The following is a 27,277-nucleotide window of genomic DNA, read 5'->3' on the forward strand; positions in this document are numbered from 1 at the left end:
GCCCAGTGACAAGGGATGTGACCATATAACGGCTTTCGCCCCCTCGTTATCCGAGACGTTCTCCTTTATAGTTTCCACCCCGCCCCCAACAGCCAGCTCTTGCTGGCCAATCGTCGGGCGGCAGCTCTGTCAACAGGGTAGCCGCCCAATGAGAGAAGAGGGGCGGAGCCTGAACTGGGAAATTGGAACGGAGGGAGGAGGGGCGGAGGGCTAGTAGGGGAGAAGAGAGACGGGGGGAGGGAGTGGAGAGCAGGGGTGACAAGCAGGTGGCTGAGGAGATCGCTGGGAGCGTGGGGGGGAAGAGGCTGGAGGCAATGGGAGGAGCCAGTGGGGAGGGGTTAGAAATCTTGGGGGGTGGCCCAGTGGCAGGGTAGGATGGGAGGCAGCTGGAGGCCTGAAAGAGAAGAAGCAGTGGAAAGAGGAAGGGCTTGAAGGGAGAGTAAAATACTGGAGGCCAAAGGGCTCTAGATGTTGGCTCATATGAGGGGGTAATCCCAACTGTAAACGTGCTGGTGTTAGTGTGGTAACTCACCAGCATACATGTTTTAGTTCTTTTTTTTTTTTTTATTTGGGTCTATCATTTATTCTGGGCTGTACCTTGGCCTGTAAAAATAGAGTCCAGGAGTGTTTCCTGCCATCTTTCTATTTAATTAAAATTGAGACTAGCCTAAAACTGAAAAAGTTTGGAAGTTTCTGATTACATTCTTAAGCACTGGCATAGCTGAAGTGGTTTAATTCTCCCAAATGAAGTTCAGTGATCAATTGTGTCTCTGTTATGGCCTAGTACTTCTTTAAGAAGGATCTTTAAAAAGCCAAGGTCTAATGTGTATATAGGTCTTGTATACTGAAAGGTCAAAGAATAATTTAGATGCAGTGCATTTCTCCATATTTTTACTCTCATAGGTATTTAACTTGTATTAAAAAAACTTGCAAGAGTCCATATGAGGGAAAACACAGAAGGGCTAATGTTGCTGATTAATCTAATTTAGTGTTTCTACACTGAATGGAAGATCAGTATTTGGGGACTCTTAAGAGCTGATCTATACTACAGAAACAACCAAAATAGTGTACCCTATGTTAGCTGAGTTATTGCCTGATTCTTTTATTATATTATACATTATAATAATCAGGGGTAGCCGAGCGCCAGCGAGCCCCACTCACCAGCCGTGTGGTTCTGCGCATGAGCAGATCAATCCACGCCGGCTCTACAGCCCCAGGCGAGTAGATTACACTATTTGTTGAGCCCTGATAACAATATTAAATATGTTAACATCTGCGTTGTGGACAAGAAGATGGTGCTTTGCCAAGCTGATCAGTTGACTGGCTAGTTGACTATTATTTAACCAAGATCAAATATTGTCAACAAATATTCTCTTAAGAAGGCCCAGAACTGGACAGCAGCTTACTTTTTGATTGCAGCATAGTGCTGTCTATTAGCAAGCCCTCTTTAAATGAGTTGGTCATTCAATTTACTACCAATTTACTAATGATTAAAGGTTTAGAGAACATGACCTATGAAGCCAGGCTTCATGAACTGGGCTTGTTTAGTTTGGAAAAAAGAAGATTAAGGGGGGACATGATAGCGGTTTTCAAATATCTAAAAGGGTGTCACAAGGAGGAAGGCGAAAATTTGTTCCTCTTGGTTTCTGAGGACAGGACAAGGAGTAATGGGCTTAAAGTGCGGCAGGGGAGGTTTAGATTGGACATTAGGAAAAAATTCCTAACTGTCAGGGTGGTCAAATATTGGAATAAATTGCCAAGGAAGGTGGTGGAATCTCCCTCTCTGGAGATATTTAAGAACAGGTTAGATAGACATCTGTCAGGGATGGTGTAGACGGAGCTTGATCCTGCCTTGAGGGCGGGGGGCTGGACTCGATGACCTCTCGAGGTCCCTTCCAGTCCTATGATTCTATGATTCTACCTCTTAATACTACCTGTTCCAGGGGGGGCAGGGAGGAGGTGAACTGATTGACTGGGTGAGATCATATTCTATGTCTCTATATACTAGAGCAGAGGTTCCCAGGCAGGCCGTAGTCCTCTGGCTTCTGGGCCAGATGCAGACAGCAGTGTGGGTTGCAGTGCAGGACTAGGGGAGGGGAGTAGGGTAGACATTGGGGGCTCCAGGGGCAGGGCTAGTGTTGGGGGGCTCTGGAGGCTGAGATAGTAGTGTGTGTGGGGACAGGGCTGACACTGGGGAGATCTGGGGATGGGGCTAATATTGTGGGCTGGTACTGGGGGAGTCTGTGGGGGGATTGGGTGCATTGGGGCTCTAGAAACAGGAAGTATTGGGAGTCTGGTGATGGTGAGTGATAAGGAGCTGGGGACAGATACTGAGGCGTTTGGAGGGGCTAGCACTGGGTGGCTCTGAGGGCGGGAAGCTGGGACTGGGGGGTTGGGTGCAGGGGACTCTGGGGTCAGTGGCTGGCGCTGGGGGGGTAGTGGACTGGTGGGTGCTGGCACTGGGGGCTGGGATTTTGGCAGACTGGTAATGTTTTCTTTGCATATTTGTCATTTTTGTAATGAATATGCAAATATGCAAATAAAAGTTACTGGTCCACCAAAAGTTTGTGAGTGGGTTTGCCGGTCTCCAATATCAAAATGTTGGTAACCACTGTGCTAGAGGATTTACCCTGTGTTGCCCAGGTTCTTGTGGGGCTCAGGGTAGGGAGTAAAGGGGTGCAGCACTAAAGGCAGGGGGCTAAGAGGTGTGTGGGGGTAAGCACTCAGGGAAAGGGGATGGGAGATACAGGACTCGGGAAGAGATGAGGCTTACTGGTTAAGGTTAAATGGTAGGGTTGGAGCAGCTCACTGTCTGAGCTCTGGGCCGGAGCAGCCTTTGTCTGTATCAGGCCAAGGTGCACCACAGGCAGGTGCTACATTGACTGGGATGTAGGAGTAGCCCCCATGCTCACCGCCCTTTAATTAGCTAACAAGCAGTATATTTAACCAGTTAGCCATCTGTAGGTTGGAGGGGAGAGTGGGACTCAGGGCAAGGGATCAGGGGGCAGGATTCAAGGAAGTGGCTTAGGGGGGATCAGATTGGGGCATGTGCAGGATGCAGGCCACAGGGGCTCATAGCAGGGGGCTGAGAGGTCAGGGATGCTTACCGGGGCTGCATGTTGCAGCAAGGGTAGTGGTGCTCCAGAGGCAACGCCTCCTAGAGAGTTGGGGTTGCATTGTGCTGCCGGCTCCTTTGGGGGAAGGTGGGAAAAAGCTGGCGGCTCCTGAAGGTCCGGAGCTGCGCTACCCAGCTCCTCCGGCAGGTGATTCCTGCGGAGACCTGTCTGGCAGGTCCTTGTTGGGGGGGACCGAGGCTGGGCTGCCTGGCCCCCCAGCAGATCCTTGGGGAGTTGGGTGGGCTGGACAGCTTCATCCCTCTGGTGGATCCTTGGAGGGGTGGGGCTGTGCTGCCTGGTTATGGGGATGTTCTGGAGGGGCTGTGGTGGTTGGGCCAGTGGTCAGGAGGACCATCCTTCTATTGGGTGACATGGCTGAGGGCTGGGGTTTGGACCAAGGGAGCCACTTATCCATGGTCAGCAATGTGCACAGCTCACCACTCTGTTTCTGTTTCGGCCACCCCCCTGTGGTCACTCTGCAGTTTTAGCTGATCCCCATGCTTGCTGCTCCCAATGGTCACTCTGCAGTATGACTGTCCTTCCTATCAACCTCCTCTCTTTCCATGTTACGGAGAACAATTGGATTCCAGGCACATCCTGTTTTCCTGGAACAACCAAACCCTGATCTTCCTTTAAGTGAGGATAAGAGGAAGCTGCAGACCAAATTTGGTGGATCTAGCTCTTCCATTTAGGAGGAATTCTTGAACAAATGGACTCATGGACAGATAGATGCACATTTCTAAAATATATAGACAGCTGTATGTATTAAGGATGTTAACTAGCAGTTAATTGACTAGTTGAGTAGTCGATGGAATTTCCATTTCAGTGGAACCCGGGATCAGATGTGGAGTCCCCAGCTGACCCCGGGTTTTGGGGAAATGCTGCTCGGAACTCAGGGTTAGCTGTAGAGTCCCCAGCTGACCCTAGGCTCCACAGTTCTTCCCTGTTTTAAAGGGGCAGCCCCACGCAGCTGAGCTGTGGATCAGCTGTGCAGTGGCTGCCTCTTTGAATGCTGCCTTGGGGTTTCAAAGTGGCAGCTCTGCACAGCTGATCCCCGGCTCAGCTGTGTTGTGCTTCCACTTTGAAGTACCTCTTCTCCTCCCCCCCTTTACTGCCTCTATCTGATAGATGGGGGGGGGGAATTGACTAGTCAACTAGTTGACCGACTATCTGATAAGCATTGGCTTATTGGACGGTTGATTAGTCAACTAGTCCTGAACATCCTTAGTCTAAAATACAATAATATACATACTATCAGTGTACATGGCAGTTTACAAAGCACATTAAACAAATTAAAAGATATGTCCCCGTGTCCTGAAGTTCTTAGTATATAAACTAACTAGACAAATATACTAACTCAGAAGTGAGAGTAATTAAACCTTCTCTCTTAACACAAAACTGATGCACAGACATTAAGCTGCTTGAAGAGTTGGCCTGCTGCCTGCCTTGTATGAGTGCATTTAAAATTTGCTTTTTTCTTTTATATTTATGTGGGGTATTTTTGTTTAGTTTCATGGTTTTCTTCTTTTGTACCATTTAAGACCTGAGTAATGTTTATATTTAAATGTGAACCTCATATTGTTGTAAAAGATAATTGTGCTGTCATTTTTTTCAGAACTTAATTGTTTTGTATTTTTCTGAGTTAAAATAACTCAGTTTAGTATTTTTTTTTATACTTGGGTGTAAGTATCTAAAATCTACTGGACACTAAAGTCAGACTTCTTTTTTTTTGTTACCATTGTTAATGTTCTAATTAGTGTTTCACAATACTGGACAATTTTTACATTATTTGACTAATCAACTGATCAGTTATTTTTGGAATGATCAGATGCCCAACCGTAGACAGTCCTCTTATATCTCAGTTTCATCCCTTCCATACTATATGGTTTAATCATGCTGTAACTAAGTTAAGTGATTCAGTTGTTTTTGTAGTATAGAAAGGATAAAGGTCTTATCTATGCAAAGCAAAATTGTGCTTGACAACTGATTTTTGAATACCATTGTATTGTAACTAGTATAGTACTACCGGTTGCACGTCTCTGATCTAACACCTTCGTTACTTGACTGGTGCCGAACCAGAGATTTTGCAGGACCATAGGAGGTCAGTATTGTCTAGCACAATGTTTTTCCATTTTATTTGGCCACGGAACCCTTTTAAACTTGTAAGAATTTTGCAGAACCCCTAATAACAGTCTTATATATGGAGCTGAAAAAGTAGACTTTGACTGATGTGGTGATAGTATGTTTGCATTCAGTCACTCACGTGATCCATACTCCCTGAGAGTGAGTACTGGGATTTACAATGGTATATAACAGGCAATCGTATCAGTCACAGCACATTGCTGAGTAGTGACATCATCATTCCCATTCTTTGGCTAAGCTGGCATTGTACATGGACACTCATTGTGGCAAACACAAATGACAATTGTTTTCAATAAAATTAATAAATGTTTAAATATTATTTTTTAATCCTAAAATGTTATTGTAATGGAATTTTCTTGCAAAACCCTTATTTTCACTTCGCGGAACCCCAGGGTTCCATGGAACACCATTTGGAAAACACTGTCCTAGCAACATTAACAACGCTTCCACTGTTTCCTGGGCTGTTAGAAGACATTTGGGGTAATTTAGAGCTTAATAACAGCACAGAACACTGAGAACCAGGACTGGTGACCATAAACAAACTTTATGGGACCATGGAAAACTTGGCCATTCCCATGCTAAATTAAAATCATGCTGGATTTAGAGTTTTATTTTTGTAGTGTCATATACAATCTGATTTTATTGTCATATAATATTTAAAAATATACTTTTAATTAGCTGCAATGTTAAATTCATGTTTGGATACATTTTGTACTTAGAAATCTTGTTGAAAATATTGAATACTTTTTGAGTGAATCACTATACAATATTCAAAGAATATTTTAAAATATTTTGTGGGAATAATTGGAAAATGAATACAAGCAAAACCATTACATTAACTATTGTACAGGGATAGGGTTTTGTCAGCATTAATCTAACTACAGTAGAATCTCAGAGACATGAACACCAGAAATACAGATTGACTGGTCAACCTGACATGTGAAACTGGAAGTAACCAATCAGGCAGCAGTTGAGACAGGAAAAAAAAGAAGCAAGTACTGCACTGTGGCTATGTTGCATCTTAAAGGTAGGCACATCTGAGCTACTTGTACCCACCTCCACTTATGGGACAGTCACTTACAGCCAGACCCTCGGGTTGCCAGCCCAAAGAACAGGCAGGGGTCTGTGCAGTTTTTCCCCCTGTCTCCAGCTGGGAGGGCGATGTGCTGTTTTTACCTTCTCTGGCCAGGAGGGAGATGTGCTGCTTTTTACCACTTCTGTCGCACCCTGGCTGGGGAACACATTGTTTTAACACACATACACATACTCCTGCCTGGTGGGGAACAAACTTGCAGACTCATGCCTGTGCTGAATAGGGAACTGCACTGCTGATGAATCATGCCATGGAGTGTCAGCTGCTGCATCTGGAGCTTGAACTATCCTTTGTTCAGAGTAATAAACATTTCAGAGTCAGTCTCCATTCCTGAGGTGTCTGTAACTCTGAGGTGCTACTGTAGAACACTTCCAAACTCTGGTCCCTAGTATGGTCTAGTACGGTTCCTAATTGATCATCCGAGAATTCCTCTGTGAATATGTTTCTGGCTGAACCATAGCTTCCTTGCAACTTCTGGCATTGGGGTTACGCCAGGACAAATGTACTATATTGGAGTGCTGGTGAATCTGCTTTTTGGGGACTTTGACCAGTCAGCAGAAGTTAGTTTCAAGAATGCCTTAACTTGCACTAGGGACCACATCCATCCTCAACTGTTTTCAGTGCCAGGGAATATGTAAAGATGTCTTAGAGCCATCTTTGTGCTCAACTCCCCTATGGTCCTGTGCTGAGCATGGCTTGAGTAGATCTGAAGACTTGATCATAACTTTCCATATGATTATTTAGCAGTTTTCACCACTGCCTTGCTGATAATGTAGATTTGTTTTTAGACTATATTTTGTTAAATTCTAGTTGAGTCAATTGTGAAAACATTTACACCTAGTGGCTTTGAAGTATGAATGAGAACTTATTTTTTCAGAATCTGTATTGGAGCTTTCTTAGGATGTTCATGCGTATGAATGTTATGACTGAAAATGTGCTTAGATGATGAACATCTAAAGATCAATCAGATTGTTTCATCAGACAACAAAATAAAAATTTTTTGAAATGAGAGTATGATGATTATATATTTTCAAAGGATAACAACAATATCTTTCTTGGGGATAAAATATGGAAAATTTGGACTTGGTGAAAGCTGTGCAAGAAGTCTCCCAGTCTTCTATAGAATCTGATATCAGAAGTTCCTACAACTCTGGCTGTAACTTGAATACTAACAGGTAACAATGTAAAGTATAAGCAGATCTATAATTTTAAAAATAGGCAATACGTGTTGAAGTATAGCTCTGTTTTGTCTCCTTCTGTTTGGATAGTGCCTCATCTCATTTGAAGTGACTGTCTTGTTTCACTTCAGGAAACTGTAAATTATCATGTGGTTTTGTTAGCTTCTGTTGGGACAATAAAAAAGGTGACAAAAGTCCAGAGTACAAGTGTGAAATACCACCTCAGTAGTTGTGGTACTTATTATTTTTAATCTCTGGAGAACACTGCTGTATTATTAAATCTGTATGTAAACAGGTATATAGACTACTTCTATTCAGATATAATATTGTAGGCAATTTCTTCTTTCATATGTCAAATGGAATTAATATAAGACCACTGTTAATAGAAAATTTTCTTAAAATATTAATTTTATTCATCTACCTAAACTTATACTGCTATGTAGGAGGAAGCATCATAGTTTGCATTTATTTATTATTATTATTATGCATCTTTCTTGTCTTTCCCACTTGTCTCTATCTGCTTTTCAGAGTTGAACTTTCCTCTTGTGTGCTTTGGGCTTTTTAAAAGCCCAGTGAAGTCAATGTGACTGTTTCCATTGACTTCCATGGGATTTGGATTAGGTCCATTCAATCCAGGATCATTTGGTATCATCAGTGTAGTGTGAACAACAATTGTGACCTTGAACAGCCTTTTGTAATACAAATGTGTTTTCTGAAATTGAGAAATGAATAGAGTTAATTCCATTTCTTTAGTGTATTGTGGTAGGAGTATTACTATTGAAAGCCACAAAATCTCATTTCTTCAGAAGATGGAGTGGTCATTAGATTAAAACTAAACACCCTTTTATTTTGTCACTCAAGTACTATCAGTTACAAATGCCAAAGATGTGAAACAATAAAGGTTGATCCAAGAACACCAATTTATCTCAATAGCGTGTTATTAAATAAAGCTATAAAAACACACCTGTTGACTGTTGCTAATTCTTTTTCTATTTCTAGATACATCTTTACATAGACAAGAAGGAAAAATGAAAAATTCTGTAATCATGATGTTCTCTGATAATATCTATCAATGCAGAAGGAGGCACTAGTTATTTTCTTTTTCTTTACATTCATCATAGCAAAGAAAAGGAATTGTAAACATCCTGATAAAAAAATAGGATTCTTCAGGACAACTGTACTGCAACAGTACAGTGCAAATTACAAGAAAGCTGTCCACTTAAACAGACAACTCCATTGTGCTGGGAAGCTGAATCTGGGTCAGTGAATCTAGCAAATAGTTAATAAAATCAAGGATTGTGATGAAACAAAACAAGGAGTCTGCGGCACCTTAAAGACACAAATTTATTAGGGCATAAGCTTTTGTGGGCAAAGACCCACTTGTCCCAGACCATGTAATGAAGTGGGTCTTTGCCTACAAAAGTGTATATCCAAATATACCTGTTAATCTTTAAGGTGCCACAGAACTCCTACTTGTTTTTGCAGTATCCTTTCAGGGACTCAAGTCCCATATCTGGGAGTTTTCTCCTTTAGGTCAGGCTTTTCTTCTTAATTTTCTTTCTGTCCTGGCAGCTACTTCTCTTAGCATTGTCTGATCAGAAACCTGCCCCTTTGAATCATTCCAGGTTCTCCATTTTTGTTTTTAACCCCTGCTCTGACATCTTTGTCTCTGTTCCCTAGTAGGGAATTTCCACTCCTTAAAACCCTTACTCTCTGCAGACAAGCAGGAGAAAACTGGTTTCACCTAGGATGCAGTCATTTCATTGTTCTGTTTGCTTTTGTTGATGGTCTTTAATCACTGTCCTCTCTGAGTATGTCTACACAGTAGCGTGACTTTGAAATAAGCTACACAATTTGAGCTACATAAATTGCTTAGCTTATTTCGAAATAGCTTATTTTGAAATTTGGCGCTGTCTAAACAGCACTTATTTTGAAATAAATTGCTATTCTGCTGATTGCTTTAATCCTCATACATTGAAGTTTACAGGAAATCAGAGTAAGAAGCCTGTTATTTCTAATTTATTTTGATATAACGGACTTCTTGTGTAGACAGCGCATAATGTTATTTTGGAATAATGGATGTTATTCTGAAATAACTCTGCTGTGTAGATATACCCTCAGAGACAGAAGCTAAGTCAACTCTCTGTTTCTCCTTCGAATAAGGAATATGAAGCAAGAATATAGCAAAGATCATAGTCATAGGTACTTAAATATGCATAAAGTTCATAATTTCAAATAGAATTAATAAAATATACAAAGACAGATTCTATAAGTTATTACAACATGTTTAAGATGAATAATCTTAAATTCTCTTAAATAATTTTATTCATGCGATCAGAACAGTATATTTTCAGTATATTGGGTTTCAGAATGAGAATTCAATATGAAAGGCTTTTGTATTACTAGGGTATTATTTTGAGTACTGTGTTGAACAACATTTGGCACAATAAATAATTCAAATGGTTTTTCTTCATGTTTCAACAGAAATAGTCCCTTATCCAACCCGAATGGAGTTTCCAATTTCTCAGGGAAGATCAGCCCCTCCTTAAGTCCTGGTTCTGTTGAAGTACTGGCTTCCTTTATGCAAGATATACAAAAGAGTGGAAGGACAGACTCAGAAATTTTGAAGAACTGTGAGGTATCTGATGCACATTGCTATTTTTAAAGATTGTATTAATATAAAAAAGATTGCAGTATGGAGGACAGGTCTAATGGTGTTATAATTTAGAAATGAAATGATATTTTGTATATTCACACTTATTTAGGGAACTGTTGTGACACAACAGAATGTAATATATTCTGGTGTCATCAGTTACGTGGGTATGTCTTATTGCAATCCTAACTTAGCTTGTATGTCCTGTACATATAAAATAAGACATAAATAGTTTTGAAATGTAATAGACATTTTTAAAAAGTTGCAATAATTTTGAGTCTAATTTTTAAAACTTTAAAAGCATTGAAATGCTACATGAAGCCTTATACCAATGTAATTGCACTGAAGATATCAGAGTTACTTGTACTGTAAGGACCTGTGAAATCAGAGTCAGAACCAAAGTCTCAGAAAAGTACTAGAATGAATCATTAGTTTTATTTTCAAGAAATGATTAATGTGTTTGAATTGCGGCATCAGTATGGATTACATTCTTCAGTATGTGCCAGGGCATTTTAATTCATTCTAGGTTAAAATGTCAGTGTAAAAGTAAGATAGAGTAAACAAAACCAAATTTACCTGTGCTATTTAAAAATTTGAAGTCACTTAATGTTTTAAAAGATTTTTACATCATTTTATTAACTTGCATTTATTTTGGTCTTTTAAAATCTGTAATAATGTTACTGACATAGTGGTGGACATGTTTTGAAATATAGTAAACCTCCAATAGTCCGGCATCCAATTGTACGGCACTCCTGATAGTCCGGCATCAAAATGGCAAGAGCCTAGTAAGTGAGCTTCGGCAAAAAACGAGTCACAAGGCAGCAGTGGCAGCAGCTGAACTCAGCGAAAAGGGTAAAGAAGGTTAAAAAAACTAAAACATTACAGTATACTGTATACAGTATGTACAATAAAAAGGGTTAAAAACAGTTTATATACAGTATATACTGTATACAGTATATATATATATATATATATATATATATATATATATATATATATATATATAACCATTTTATAGTACCTCCTGATAGTCCGGTATATTTGATAATCTGGCACCACTTAGGTCCCAGAGGTTTCGGATTATCGGAAGTCTATTGTACTATTAATGCTTTACAAAAAAGGTAGCTTTTTTGAAAAGTTTTCAGAGTTTTATTACTGGACTTTTTATCATAAATTCCCAAAGACCATTAAGCAGAAGTCAATATCTTGATAGTGAATATGAGAGAGTAGCCAGCGTAAGTATATATGGTAAAGGGCTTTGAAAAAGTTTTTGATGGTATGAACTTTAGATGAATAATAATCTAACTGGAACCAACCCTCTCATCAAATGATAGGGCTCAGGATTTTGGGATTGCATATAAAATGTATGTTTGCTGTTCGGAACATACTCACCCTGAAATACCAGGTTGAAATCTGCAAATGATTTGACACTCTAATCCTTATAAATGAAAACCTTGAATATATGGAAATCCACAATTTATGGGACTGTTTCCAGCCTTCCATTACTGATGATCCTACAAAGTGTAGAGGAAAAGGTATGCCAGCCCTAAACATTAATAAATCCATCAACAGAGCCAGGACATCATAGGAAAACAACATGTGCTCACTTAAATGGGAACTGCCAAGAATACTCAGTGCCTTGCATAACTCAACTTCAAATCAGGACCATGAAATGTTTTGGGCAAATGAGACTCAATTGATGGAAGCTGCATTGGCCCAAAACGACTGAGGAATGTCTATAAAGAATTGTGCACCTTAAAAGCTGGTCCACAGAACAAAGCCTCATTTGTTAAGGATGAATATGATAATGTACTGAATACCAAGGCAGAATGTTTGAGTAGATGAAAAGAACACATTAATGAGCTTCTGAATCACCACCCCCCTTAGAACTGTGGATGTGCAGCTTCAGGAAGATGCAAAGAGTGACTGCCCCGCCATATAGAAGTTGCTGTTATCAAGGAGGTTTGAAGTGAAGCCTGTAAATCCAAGGATGACTGTGCTGCTGGTATTTGTGATGTAGTTGATCAAGCATGCTTGGGATTCCGTCTTAGAGTGGCTGACACATATTATCAACAATTTATGGATTCACGAGAAACTACATGATGACTGGGACTGTGGAATTATTCTTCCATTTTGGAAAGGGAGAGGTGATTGTCTGGTGTATTCTGCTCATTGTGGTAAAAACTTTGTATTCCACTGCAAGCAAACTGTTCATGCTGGTTCTACTTGAGCATGTTAAGCCCCACATAAGGAATCTGTGCCCTCTACAGCAAGCCAGGTTTATGCCTGACTTAATAACAACAGAACCAATTTTTACTGTTAGACAAGTGATTAAGACAGAGTTTTAGTATGGGAATGATGAGATCTATAGCTTTTATTAATATTAAAGATTCTTTTAACTCTCTTGATCATTGCTTTCTTTGTCTCTGCCTGCAAGATGGTGGTGTGACTGTCAGATCCTCTCCATCCATCCACCCATCAAAATGAACACTGTTTGCATACCACAGAGGCATCTCTTAATGATGGAGGCCATCACTAGTTTCATATGGAGGGGTGGTACTGTGTGACTTCAGCATAATAGACCTGGAATATGCAGATGACATTCTGTACTTGCATTCTCATGAATTTAATCCCACCAGTGCCCTGTATGTATTTACAGAATGAGTAGGTAAATTTGATCTTTTAGTCAATGGGAAGACAACCAAAATTATGCAAGTGTGTGATGTATCTCTGCCTCTGGCCCCCATAATCAATGGACAAGAAGTTGAATTCATCAGTTCATTTGAGTATCTTAGTTCTGTTGTCACCAAGGAGGGAGGTTGCTTTGCTGACGAGAAACATCCAAGATTATGAATGTTACACACTCTCTTTGGAATATTCTGTGGCATCAGTGACAATGCATCTATCAAGCAGCAGTATTTTCTGTCTTTCCATCTGACTCTATAATGGGCCAGTTTATAGAGATGCAAATGTGTCAGCTGGATGTTTTTTACTTGAAATAGCAATGATGTATTAAAGAGAGATGGTGGTTTCATCATACTATGAATGACTCTATCGGGAGTTGGACTAACCAGTTGCTAATATCTTCCCAAGTGACTCAACAATGGCTCAGATGACTTAGACATGTCCTTGATATGCTGCAGCACGTACCAGCCCACCAACTTTTTGCATTTAATCCAGCAAAAGCTGGATGTAGAAGACCTTGAGGAAAGCCTTGTATACATTGGAGTGATGTCATGGTTTCTGACATTGCTTGTCTCAGTCTTAGTGTAAAACAGGCTTCATTCTTGGCAAGAGAGTATGCTCTTTGGAAATAAGTGATCCAAAGTGTACACCCCACTGCAGTGATGGACAACAAATGGCCCAGAGGCTGCATGCAGACCATCAGATTTCTGTGACCCATCAAGCCATTTGTTAATTTTTGCTCATGCACAGGGTGCCACATTCTTTTGGTTTTTGTCTATGTAGTTTTTTCTCTTACAGGTATTACAAAAATGACACGCTTAAAGCAAGTACACATGAATTGAGGTGTGTGCTGATAGCACACATTATGAGAGTCATTCACTCCCTCTGCATCCAATCAAAGCACTGCTCTAGTTCATTCCGCACGTCCCACACATTTTAGGTACAGGCAGTCCCCGGGTTACGTACAAGATAGGGACTGTAGGTTTGTTCTTAAGTTGAATTTGTATGTAAGTTGGAACTGGTACATATTGTAGGGGAAACTCTAGCCAAACATTTCTTCAGAGCTCAGTTTTATTCTCCCACACCTTACTTCCCTCAGTCCTTTATTCTCAAGCTGAGATGTCTGCTGAGAAAAGCCGCTCTGCGTTTCCCTGGTCTGCTGGGGGGGCGCTAGCTTCGCGTCTCCCTGGTCTACTGGGGGAAGCAGCTAGTGCGGGGTTGCCTCACCCCGTTTGTACGTAGGGATCCGATGTAAGTCGGATCCATGTAACCCGGGGACTGCCTGTACTTAAGCATTGATTAGCAAAACTTCCCAATTTGGGGAGACCATCTTTGTTACAACAGTCTTACAGCCCACTCAGTAGCCTGTGTTGCCCCTCACTGTCCTACAGAAGAATGTATGAATGAATAAATATATTGAAAGTGAAGACTATATTTGATATAATAGAAAAGGGGGAGACATTGGAGAGATGTAAAGAGGGGAGTAACATGATCTAATTTTGTTGTGAATATTTTTTCATTTATTTTTTTAAATAAAACCTAGATATGTAATATTAACTAGAAGAGTTGTCTTATTTTTTATTTGGAGTATGTGTTTGCTTTGAGTCTCTTCTTTTCCTTTGGTATAGTTGTTTTACTAGCAGCTATTATTATTTATTATGTGTATTACAGCTATAACTAGGGCCCTCAACTGAGATTGTGGTCCTGTTGTGTTGGTAGAGTAAAAGTTAATAAGAAAGCAATATTATTTTTAATTATTGCACTTTATGGTTTAATAGACTAGCTGGATACAGTTATTCAAACTGGTGGAGAAACAGTGTCAAGAACAGATAGTTGCCCAGCAAGAGCAGTTCCATCATCAAATCCAAGTAAGCAAATTTTTGTTCATACAGCAGTTTTAAGTTGACTGCTTTTTAACATTTTGATTTTTTTTTTCATATATTTATGAAGTTGTAGAGTGCTGTATCATCTACTACTGCTGAATCTGTTCTGTGAATACATTTCTTATGGGTTAATTCCTATGGGTAAATTTAGTCAATGGAAGTTGCATTTACATACATGGGGAGATGATTGGATTGCTGATATTGTAATATACACATCTTCAGTTCCTCACCACATGTTTCTTTAATAGCGTATATTTTAGAAGGGGAAAAACAAAGCAGCTCTTTTTATGGGAAAGAACTCAAATCAACATATTTTGACCAAATACACTACAAGTTAGATTTTTACAGAGAACTGCCATTATATGTTAAAATACATCTTTTCTTATTTTAAAATAATATTATTTGCTCTTTATCAAAAAACATAATATGAAAGATGATTGTCTTAGTTATGTGGAGTTTTGCTCATAATACAACATTCATTGTTATATTCTAATAAGTGACTTGGAAAACCTTCCTTTCTAACAGTGAAAAATTATTGAAGATGTCAAGATTACAGTTCTCCCTCATTCTTATTTTTCAGTAAAATTGGACTAGAAAGCAATACATGTGTATGCATGTGAGAATATTTTTAAATACATATAAAATATCTTCATTTTGATTAATGTTTTTCCCCTTCCCTTTCCTGATGCCCTCTACTCTATTAGTAAGCAACAGTTCCTGAAGTGATAAAATTAACAAGAGGTACTGTCCTTTTCTTCTATCCTTTCTCCTATTATCTCCCTAATTTTTTATTTTTTGAGTCTGAATACTTTTGTCCCACCCATGTCCACTACTCTTGTATTTCCTTCTTCATGTTGTAGAGATTAATTATAATTGTTGCCCTTGCTGTCATTGACTAGTACACTGTGTTGGCTTTGCCAGCCTTTCTTTTACTGATAGGAGGGTCTAACTCTGCACTTTGTGGTTATTAGCAGAGGCTATCTGTGTGAATGACCACACTTGGATATAAAAGCAATGAACCCTAATGGTTTTCTCAATTTATACCATTCTGAATTAGGAATAAATCAATTAAATCCATCATGCAACAGATGAAGTTACACAAGATTTGTACTGGTTAACTGAGAACAGATTTTAGTATAGTGGAAAAATATGGAGAAAATACACATTTTTAACAAGGAGACAAATTATAGTATGGCAAGTAGGGATGTGAATGTTCAACCATTGGAAGCTGGTGCAGCTTGCTTTGGGTGTGCGTGGGGGTGGAGGGGTGGGGAATTGCTCCAGCCCAGGCGAGCTGGAGCTGCTCCTCTGGTCACCTCTGTTTAATAGGTTATCTAGTTAAGCATAATGTTTAACTGGTTGACTAATTAAATGGGATTTTTACATCCCTATACATGCTTCTTTGATATTTAGTACCACTTGGAGATATTTGATATGCTGTGCTGTCAGTGACATTTTAACTGAAGGGATAAAGATCATAAATTCGGTATGGATTTCAATGGGGCAGATTCTCTGTAGGTGTAAATTGTCATAGTTTTGTTTTACACCATCTGTGAATCTCCCAGAGTGTCTTTCAGATAGTGTGACCCACTAAACTCTTTGAAAAACCCAGAAAATATATATTTACTGTAAGTCCACACATTTCCAAAAGGTAATCCAGTATCTGAATATTATGTAATAGTTTCCATTACTTTGGTTGATGTGGAGTCATTTGCAACTGTGTTGCAAAGTCCCTTTGAAGTGCCCCTCACAGCAGAACTGGGGATCAGCTGGAGTCCCCAGCTGATCCCAGGCTCCTAATGCATTGCCCCTTTAAAGCACTTCAGAGGGGCAGCACAGCATTAACTCCTGCTATTAACAAGTTAAAAAAACATGTTAATCCTGTCCTGTGTTAATCACAGGTGTTAATGCAATTCAATTGACAGCCCTAGTTTTAGTTTTATATTTTAATTTGTGCTCTCTTTTTGGTATTCATACATAATTGACCTCATGTCGTTTTGTCAAGAAACGTTAAAGGAGATTTAACTCCTGTGCACAGAAAACTTATTAAAGTGTATGGGAGATATGTGTATCCCAGGGAGATTAGTATGTTATCTTTCTGGAAAACAACTGTAAACCCTGATCTTGTTTTGCATGCATGGAGGACCCTTGTGTGCCTTTAGAATCTCACAGACTTCAATGGAGTAGTGTAGGGGATCTTTCATGAATCATTGAAGAATTCTGTCAATAGGTACTAACACAGAACTTGACAAAAACATTTGATTACTTTTTGGAACTGCCTCAGTATCTCAGCAATTATAAAACAATTGTAAATGGTGTATTGTTTATCAGCAAACTGAAACAGCTCTTTTGGATACAAGCCAGACTAAAAATTAATAGAATACTAGGACTGGAAGGGACCTCGAGAGGTCATCGAGTCCAGTCCCCTGCCCTCATGGCAGGACCAAATACTGTCTAGACCATCCCTGATAGACATTTATCTAACCTACTCTTAAATATCTCCACAGATGGAGATTCCACAACCTCCCTGGGCAATTTATTCCAGTGTCTGACTACCCTGACAGTTAGGAACTTTTTCCTAATGTCCAATCTAAACCTCCCTTGCTGCAGTTTAAGCCCATTGCTTTTTGTTCTATCCCCAGAGGCCAAGATGAACATTTCTAAATTAAATGTTTAATTCCTACTCTGCTAATTCTAACACATTCATATAGATAATCTAGTTAGTGTTGATATCTGTGACAGAATGTTGTACTGTACAATCATAAGGCAACAATACAAAATGTAAACCTTTGTGTCAAAAGGATCTGCATAATATTAGCTTATTACATAAAGGGGATATTTTAAAGCAAAGAGTCCATAGAAAATAATCTTACAGAGGGACAATATTCCTATTGTATTTTAAGGTGAATTGCAGTTTTCACTTCAGTCAAAGCCCTCCCTCTGTATAACTTGGATATAAATTTCTTTTGGACCTAAATTTAGCTAACATCTTCTTTGTCCTAAGACACATTGTTTGCCTATTTTAAAATATATGATTACATAATTCATAATTTTGTATTTATCTGATATGTCATGATAATTCTGGAGGCATATAGGATACACATATACATGTTTTTATATTTATAAGTACAGGCAGTCCCCGAGTTACGCGGATCCGACTTATGTTGGATCCGCAGTTACGAACGGGGTTTGCTGCCCGTCTCCCTGGTCTGCTGAAGACAAGCAGACCAGGGAGACGGGAAGCAAAGCCTCTGAGGACGCCGGCAGCGGGACAACCGCGGCGCGTCTGGGCTGTCCGCTGCCCATGTGCTCCGCGGCTTTGCTCCGGACGCCGGTTGGTCTTGTAGCACCGCTCTGAGCGCTACTGGACCAACTCGGCAGCACCCCAGCTGCTCTGCCCCAGGCGTCCTGATTCAGCCGCTGCTGGTCAGTTTCAGCAGCGGCTGAATCAGGACGCCTGGGGCAGAGCAGCTTGGGTGCTGCTGGGTTGGTCCAGTAGCGCCGAGGAGTGGCGCTACTGGAGCAACTCAGCAGCACCCAAGCTGCTCTGCCCCAGGCGTCCCCAAGTCAGCCGCTGCTGAAACTACCAGCTGACTACAGGAAGCTGGAGGCAGAGTTGCTCTGCCCCGGGCTTCCTGGAATCAGCTGCTGGTCAGTTTCAGCAGCGGCTGAATCTGGATGCCAGTTCCGACTTACATACAGATTCAACTTAAGAACAAACCTACAGTCCCTATTTTGTACGTAACCCGGGGACTGCCTGTAACTGCTAAAGATAGTTGTTCACTGCTTCAGACTAAGATATTTTCAATACATAGGACACCCATTTTTACTTTAGGCATATCTATATATTGAAAACTCTTAACTAAGAATTACTTCAAATAAGTTCATTACCTTTGTTATGAATTATTGTAAGATGCATCAAAATACTAACGGGACTTGTGGAACAGTTGTATAGTAAAAACATTTTATCTATCCATCTTTTCTTTTTTTAGTGTATACAGAATGAGATAAGACATTTAGTGAAGTTGCAGAACAGTAATGCTTCATGGGATTTCTTCAACAGCAAAAGTTCTCCTGCCAAACTTGCAAACAATTTCTCTTCATTAGAAAGTCAAATGGGGTTGTGTTCTGAAACCTTTGAAGAAACTGGATGCGTTGTCAATCATCTTAAATCTAATGAAGCTGAAAATCTGCCAAAAGCATCTGCAGAGCATCAGGAGTGTTTAAATAGTATTTCAATGAGCAGTGGGTATGGTACCCTTTCTGCATCAGAACTGAATGCTAGGAAATCAAAAGACATTAAGAAGTGCATGGGCTATACAGAGAAGATTTTAAAAGGACAGGGTGATGCACCAGTGACACAGAAGGATTCAGTTGTAACCAATGTACAAACTAAAAGAGAACTTATACAAAAAACTGAGAAATATTGTCCATCACAAAAAGATGGTATTTCAGTTTTTCCTGCTGAATCTGAGCATCAAGTTACTGAAGGTCAATGTGGAAAAACAAACTGGTAAGTGACAAACTTTATAATCAGAAAATTTAGTATAGTGTGACCACAATCCAGCAAACACCCATGCTTGACTTTATGCACATAAGTAATCCAATGTAATGCAATGAGACTTCTAGCATGTGTAAGTGTGGTCTGCTGCTTGGCATATGGTAAAGTTCAATTATCTGAGCTTTTTATGTATGATACATTTCTTGCCTTTTTTGATAGTTGAAATGCTTGTCTGTTATTGATATGGGGGAACAAATACAGTGATCTATGTTTTAGCTCATTTTTGTAATCAGAAATATAAGTTAGGCAGTGTTTTCATTTTATATATTGCATGTTTCATATATTTAATGAATGTCTGCCTATATGTGATTTGTATGCTGGTATCTTGTGCAATGGCAGCCTAGTCATAATTCATTATGTGCATGCATGATAATAGGAGTGGGCAATAATTGGCCTGTGGTCTGGATGTGATTTGCCAAGGTTAGCCCCGGGTGAGCAGTCAGACGCTTTATTTACTGAGAACATGCTCGTAGCTTCTGTTGGCCATGATTTGCTGTTCCCAGCAAATGGGTGCTGTGAGAAGTAGTGGCCCAGCCTGCAGTTCTTCCCACAGCTCCCATTGGCCAGGAACAGGAAACTGCAGCCAATGGGATCTGCGAGTGGTCATACCTGTGGGCGTGCAGGTAAATAAAGTGTCTGTTGGACCACCAAGGACTAACTCTCTGGTGAACTGTTCCTGGCCCATGAGCTGTTTATTGCTCACCCCTACATTATTGTATAGGTTGGATTGTCATGAACTGCAAATAACAACGGGTAAGAAGACTTTTCAGCATCAATAAACCGAAATGAATGTGAAAATGTTTAAGTTGGCTGGTTGCCAGCATATAATACAGTATATGTCTGTCCCTTCTTTTTCAGAGTGTGGAAGTGGGAATATGTGATATCTGTTCCATATTTATCTCCTCTGTGTTTTTCTCTCTCATGCTTCTTTCATTGTGGTAGATTCTGATAACCTTGTTGATTAATAGCATCTTAGATCCGTGAGTGGTCCCAATGAAGTTATTGTGGCTCTCGTAGAATACTCTTCATGATGAGTAAAGATATCTGTCTGTCTATCTAACTTTTCTTTGTGTATCTGTTTGATTAATTGTTATTCAATCAAATTACTGTTTTTCATTTGGCTGTTCTTTTTTTTTTTCTTTCCATAATCAGACTGGTAACACACAGCCTGCACTGAAACACTTCATTTATGGAACTACAGAAAGTCCCCAATTTACAAATGGATTATATTCCAAAAGTTTGTAAGTTTGGAACTTGGAACACACATTCCCAGAGAAACAATGTTATAAATGGTAGTTGGTTCCCAGGCTAGCCCACAAAAACCTATTTAACCCAGAATGTAGCCAAATCTAATATATAAAGGAGAATGTTTGTAAGTTTGTGCTCTAATAACTTGGACATTATAAGACCTACCGCAACCAAACTTTTCATGGGGGTAACCTTTCCTCCAGGAGAAGATTTTAAGGTACTGTGGGAGGGTGTGACAAGGGTCCCCCTCCTCCCCCAGCACTACCTCCGCCGGCGGCAATGCGCTCCCAGGCCGCTGTTATTCTGGGCCTGTGGCGCTTGTGCAGAGGCAGTGTGTGGAGGACCGCCCTCATGGCACAGGCGCACCTCAGCTGGAGTGCAAACCAATAGGCAGGTGGACCAGGGGAGAGCAGGGACTCTGGTGTGGAAAAGGGCGCTGACGGTTAAAACCAGCGCTGGTCCAGACACAAGGGAGGGGGAGAGAGAAGGAGGAAGGGAAAGCTGGGTCGGCTCTTTTGCACACTGCTACCCCTCCTTCCCTAACTGCCAGCCTGTGGCCCACACAGACAATCTGATTTTCTTCCCCACATCTGTCCAAGTACCACCCTATTGAATATATAAAGGGGAATGTTTGTAAGTTTGTGCGTTAATAACTTGGACACTATAAGAGCTACTGCAACCATCTTTGCATGGGATAACCTTCCATCCTGGAGAAGGTTTTAAGGTACTCTTGGACCTGATTGGGGTCCTGCCCTGCCCCTCGCGGCACCTTTGGCTCCGGGCGCAAGCTGGGGCACCTCTCCCAAGTGTAGCCTCCTGGGACTCGCCCTCTCCCACCCACGAGGTTACATAACCGACCCTCTTTCCCCTCCCCCACCTGCTGGCACGCAGTGCCCTCACCCCCATGCGCACAACGGCTCAGGCACCCGCTCTGCCCCCTGCGGCACCTGAAGCCCTGGGCACAAGCTGGGGCACCCCTCCCGTGTTTAACCTCCCCTCCACCTGGGTTCACTTCCCACCTGCCACCCCCCTCCCTCCGGAAACCAAAACTAAAGCCGGCCAGCCTTTCTGCTCAGCTCGCTGGGCTTATCCAAGCAGAAGGAATCCATGTGCCTGCTGCAGTGCAGGATGGAGGGGCCGGGTTAAACCCTCAATGCGTCACACTGCTGTGAAGCTAGCTGGCTACTGTGAGTGGGGCTCTTCTGTGCCTAGTTCCAGCCATGTTAGATGTGTTAGATGTGAGCTTTTCTTGCCAAGGCAGGGCAAGTAGATCCTTGAGCCAACTTTGCAAAGAGAAATCCCCTTGCTACTAGCCGCAAGACTGTGTACTGTCCTCCTGGGGGCTGGCTGCTCGGTCCTTCGGGGAGGAGGCTCTTGCTGCTCTCATAGGGTCAGTTGTGGGCCAGGAGCCATCAGGCCCCAGGGTCTGTGGCTCTGGGGGGTCCCCTGGCTCAGGGTCCCCTCCTTTCCTACATTTTCTGAATTTTCTTCCTCCTGTTTCCCGAACAACACTGGGTAAGTCCAGCTAATACTGTATATTTGCAATGAAAAATAGTAGAAATAGTTTTTTTTTTTAAGTTTGAATGCTGGTGCTTGAGGAGAGGAAGGTTTAATGAGAGAAGGATGAGATGGTAGGTGGAGATTCGGAAGAGGACTTCTGGGCATCCCCTGCCCATTCACCTACCCTTGGCTGCCATTCACCTACCCCTGTGACTGGGCTCTGCACCAGCTCCTCTGGCCAGTTGCCCCTTTTCACGAGCTGCACCCAGTCCCCACTCAAGAATAGGTGGCAAGTGGCATGGGCGAGGAGCAAGGGGCAGCTGTGCAGCTTATGACTGGAGAGAAGTGGCAGTTTCCTTTTCAAAGCACTGCTTCTCTCCAGCTGCTGACTGTGCAACCACTCCTGTACCTCTGGAGTCCTCCAGCCAGTCCTCCAACTTGTGCTATTTGCTACCACCTGTGTCTCTTGCTTGTTTCCTGAGGCCAGGACAGTCCTTACCCATATGCAGAATACACAGCTGCATAGGACATCTGAAAAGTTGGTGCACCACTGGGTCTTAATGTCCACCCAACCCTTCTTATCCCTATTCTGCAGCTCTGCGTCCTCCATGATCTAGTTAACTTAAAAGTGAGAGAACCTGCCAGACTTATTAGCAAAACATTGAACCTGGGAAATAGCTATTCAAATAGTAATAAAACCATTTAATAGGCATTTGCCAACCCCAGATATATACTTTCAGTTTCTGAATTTAGTGCTTTAGTCTTCAGGACCTTAGCTTAAAATTTGCTTTAAAAATATTCCATTAGAGTATTGCTGAACATTATAAAATCATATCTCTAAAAAAATCATCAATTCCATCCTCCCCAGGCTGCCATTATAGATATAAGGACACCAGTTTAATAGTACTGCTTAATAGTACTCCATAATTCCTAAGAAAGTCCCTGCCTGAGGTTGCAGGGGAGCTTTTACTTATATGTATGGATGTTCTTAAGTTGGATGTTTGTTGCTTGGGGAGTGTCTATATATAGGACTCCATGGTTCTAATCAATTTCAGACTGTAGCCAGTGTGCCAATGTTAAAGTAGTTTTGTAAATTAACATAGCATTCAGTTAGTTCATTGTAATCCACAGTGTGGATACTTGAACTGATCAGAGAACATGGTGGTTGTCTAAGTATGTGTAGTGCCATTGTTATAAATAAGACTTTAATTGTGATTTGTTAAAATAATATAACAAGTTTTTGATTCTAGGCTTGTGGGACCAATGACTTTCTTTATCAGTGCTTTTGCTGGAAGTGAAAACACAGAAAATCAATTTGGTGTCAGATTTCTCTTTCTCAAGGAGAATGAAACTTTGATATTTGTGTTTCTACATTGAAGGGTTTAGCAAGAAATGAATTTCAATAGAAATTATTTTTATATTGTTGTAAATGGAATAATTTTGTGAGGTTTTCCCCTTCCCTCCTTTTCATGCAGTAAATATCTAACATCATGGGCACAAAAGCTGAAACAAAACCAACCGAAAAGAACAAATATGGAAGAAGGAGGGTACATGCATTCTGTGCAAGGAAATGAACAAGCAAAGAAATTAACATTTGAGAATGTAAGGTGATATTCTGTTCCTTCCCAGAATGTTTCTATTTGGATGGTCAATAAAACCTTTAAGTAGGAGTTACTTTATTCAATGTGTACTTTTTGTGAGTGATCTTGTACTTTACCAATGTTTGTATTGTATTATACCCAAAAATCTCTTCCTGAAAACATAGGGCCTAATGTGAGGTGAAGTTCTACAGAGCTGAGGACACTTAGCATTTCCTAGGAGCCACTGTACACCCTTCCTTTCATATTAGGTCTTTTAGCAGCTGGGAACAACCAACCATTTTTATTGGCTTTTTATAATAAAACTCATGGCAGTTTTTCTGTTTTCAAGTATTGGTTGATACAAGCAAAAGAAACTGTGTCAATGCCCATAAATGGCATCACTAAAATAAACTGCCCCATGAATCCTACAGTATAAAGTGCTAACCCTACCTATGAGAGATTTTTGGGTTAGATGTTCAAAACAACTTTGTACCTAATTATTATGGACTTTATGTTTTTGTGCTGTAGCTCAAAAGTTAAAATGTTGCCTTTTCTTTTAATGTTCTTTATGCTGTCTGTCCAGAATGCATTCACTCTTGTACTGCCACCCACTTTTATACAAGTGCCAATTGGCATGAAACTTTCAACTTTAAAAGAGCAATATGCAGCATAATAATTTATGTCAAATCTCAGAATCTGGTCAGACATCTAACTGTGAAGCTTTAGAGTGATGGTAATTGTATAATAATTGTCAAGCATCTCTTGCCGTACACCATCTAAAGGCAGAAATTCCTACACAGCTGTTTAATGACTCCACCTGCTAGGAAGTAGCAGCTTTGAAGATTAATAACCTGGCTTTATAAGATGCTGCCTGTTCTCTAGCCTTTTAGTCTCTGCTGCTCCAGAAGCACTCAGTTAAGACCTCTTCATTTTTTCACTGTTGTGCCTCTGACATAAGAGCATAAGAAGGAAATTTAAAAAGTGAAGTTAAGAAATTAGAATAAAAATGTTATGGGGAGAGAGAGAACATGTATCTAATGATTTGAGAAGGCTTTTCTCCTAGGTTTTGGTTTTTGTTCTTATTTTCCTATTTAGCAAATCCTCCCCTTGTTCAACCTTGAGCCATACTGAGCTTTTCAGTTCTGCCAAGCAGCATAATCCTTGAGCACCAAGGGTTTCCTGTATTTGGGTTGAGCATCATCAGTATGCCAAAAGCAAGGGTCTAGCCAGTTGACTGGAATGTCCTAGTACACTTTTGAATAAATTTCAATGACCTGTAGGGGATAATGTTTCATCTTGATCATGTGTTTCTTCATTCTTTTCCTCAGCCCTGCTTAGTAGCCTTTCTTGAGTATTCCTTCCCATTCTCTACTCCTTTATGGTTTGGTGCTTTTTCCTGAAAAAAGCCCATGTATAGCAAGAATCAGGAGCTATACTTTTTATATAGTATTGGAGGGAGCTTAGCTGTTTTTTCTGTTGGAGAGTCTGAATGTAAAATCCAGTTTTGTATATTCTGAAAGGAGGAGAGGGGATTAATGGATTGTGTGATATAATTCTTAGAAAGTAAAAAATTTGAAGTTGAAGCCACTGTGTATTTTCCACCCCCATAAGAAATTGCTTGTAATCACTTGCAAATGATGCGATATCTGCAATGTTAAAACTTGGTTTTATGTCATTATGTGTTCAGGTTATTGAGGAAAGTAGCATACCGCACATATACAGGAACTACTTTTCAGAAAACAACCTAATCAGTATCAAATATATTGGAATTTAGGAAAGGTTGTATTTTGCAGTGACGACTACATATGTGCTAAGTTTGACTACAAGAAAATACCTTTGAGTTATTAAGAGTGCAAGTTCTGCATTTTCAAAGAACACAGGAAATACTAATCAAAGATCCTGTCTCTTCTGACACTGGCTAGTACCAGTTGTTCTAGCAGAAAATTCAAGGAAACTCTATAGATGGGATGGGGCTCTGAAGTACAATGTTTAATAATCCTTCCAAAACTTTCTTTTTTTAATGTTGAAGGAAGAGTTGTAAATTAGAAATAGTGTTTATTTCTGACTTCCATCTTGAATTTTGCCATCAAATGAGTGAATATTATCAGAGGTCTTGCAGAGATGGTCTTCAGTGAGAGTTGCAGTACTTGTCACTTCTTTGGATGAAGTCCCTATTTATGTATTTAGTGTTCTGTTTTAGCAGTGTTTCTTCATTACAAAAGCTGTTTTCATTCACTGAATGTAAAACAATTTTTGATGTTTCCCCTAGGTTGGACTAAGGAGTTTTAAGACTCCCAAGCCTTGCTCTGTTTGATTCCAGGCTCTTAAATAGGGGCAGAAAGCTTCAAGCACTCTGCTGTATTGTTGACTTTAAAGATGATGCAATTAAATTTGAAATAATCTAGACTATATTATCAATACACAAAAAAGGTCATTTTACTAGAGTTTTGACAGCTCTAGTAAAAGATAGGTGGAGATGATGAAAGCATCAATAAACCACATTTGTATAGAGCCCTACTGGTTCATTTGCCATATTTTGCTGTACCTTCTTAAAAGATAGAACAGCTTTTTCCTATGGATGCTTTATTTTTATCAGAAGAATGCTGCAGGTAGCTGTTTTAAGGTAAACCCTCAACCTAGTTTAACTATCCTATATATCAGCTTAGTGAAATATATTTCTTTGATTAGGGAAGAGGAGAGAGTTATAATAAATTGAAAACTGAAATTATTTTCTGCAGTTTTCTCCATACTACTTCCCACCTCTTTTGAGGTTTTGTATCACTTTGTATTTTATTGGGATGATTGATTAGATAACTTGAATGATGACAAAGAGAACTGTTGGTACTGCATTATAAAGTTAAGATGATAGACAGTATTTACCTCCTGATTCCTGGTAGGTGGAGTCATAACAGCTGAATGTAAGAAATTCCAATCTTAGGATGGGGAGAGAGAATAACACATTTATCAGTAAGTAAGTCATCTCTATTATTGCACCTTTTATTGAGCAAAAGTTCATCTGAATGTCAAGTCAATAATAAGGGAGCTCTTAGTTTTGTGAAATTTCAGGAAAATACATTCAACTAGAAGTGGGTTCCCAAATGTGTGTGTAAATTCTGGGAGTTTTGTGGTGGTGTTGTTTTTTTTTAACAATTATCATAAACTGTTTGTGTTGCCTGCAGTATATTGGACCCAAAATTTATGGGTCTCAATATCCATTCAGTTGAATGTCTATGAATCATGTATTTAGACTAAATTTTCAACTCAATGTTTAGCAAAAAATGTTTTAATGCAGTGTTTTGAACTAGTGCCCCTGTATTCATTCTTTTCTGCTTTTTTTTTATAGTTCATAATCTATGTTCTTTTCCCTTTGGAATTTTAGACTAGTGTTACTGCTGCTGCTTCACCATCTTACACTTTTTACCTCAGCCAACCAAATGAAAGTCCAAATTCCTTAGCATCTGAAGCTTCAGGTATAGTTAACTATAGTTTATTACTAGTAAAGGATGACATTCTTTTTTCTTTTGGATTCTCGATATATAGAATTCAGTGATTTAACAATTTCTTCTGTTAATTATTTGCTCTAGGATTGTTTCTAGTATTGGTAGGCTGTTGAATCTTTTATAAACACATAATTCTGA

General features: G+C 40.1%; 1 protein-coding gene across 9 annotated transcripts in view; it reads left to right on the forward strand.

Annotated features, from left to right (window-relative positions):
• The window catches only part of MPHOSPH9 (M-phase phosphoprotein 9), a 73,077-nt gene that overhangs the window by 2,164 nt on the left and 43,636 nt on the right, over positions 1–27,277 (forward strand). For 3 of the 9 annotated variants that reach the window (XM_075898552.2, XM_075898551.2, XM_075898554.2), the window contains exons 2-7: positions 7,388–7,526; positions 10,014–10,167; positions 14,646–14,735; positions 18,743–19,263; positions 23,535–23,661; positions 27,019–27,109. In XM_075898552.2, coding sequence (XP_075754667.2) covers positions 7,420–7,526; positions 10,014–10,167; positions 14,646–14,735; positions 18,743–19,263; positions 23,535–23,661; positions 27,019–27,109 — 1,090 coding nt within the window. In that variant the 5' untranslated portion in view covers positions 7,388–7,419. Of the gene's footprint in view, positions 1–6,014; positions 6,286–7,386; positions 7,527–8,528; positions 8,789–10,013; positions 10,168–14,645; positions 14,736–18,742; positions 19,264–23,534; positions 23,662–27,018; positions 27,110–27,277 lie in introns of those variants that run through there. The other 6 variants (XM_075898560.2, XM_075898559.2, XM_075898553.2 and 3 more) reach the window with 5 other exon arrangements.

This window comes from Pelodiscus sinensis, chromosome Z (assembly GCF_052426305.1).
Source record: "Pelodiscus sinensis isolate ZL-2025 chromosome Z, ASM5242630v1, whole genome shotgun sequence".
Lineage (NCBI taxonomy): Eukaryota > Metazoa > Chordata > Testudines > Trionychidae > Pelodiscus > Pelodiscus sinensis.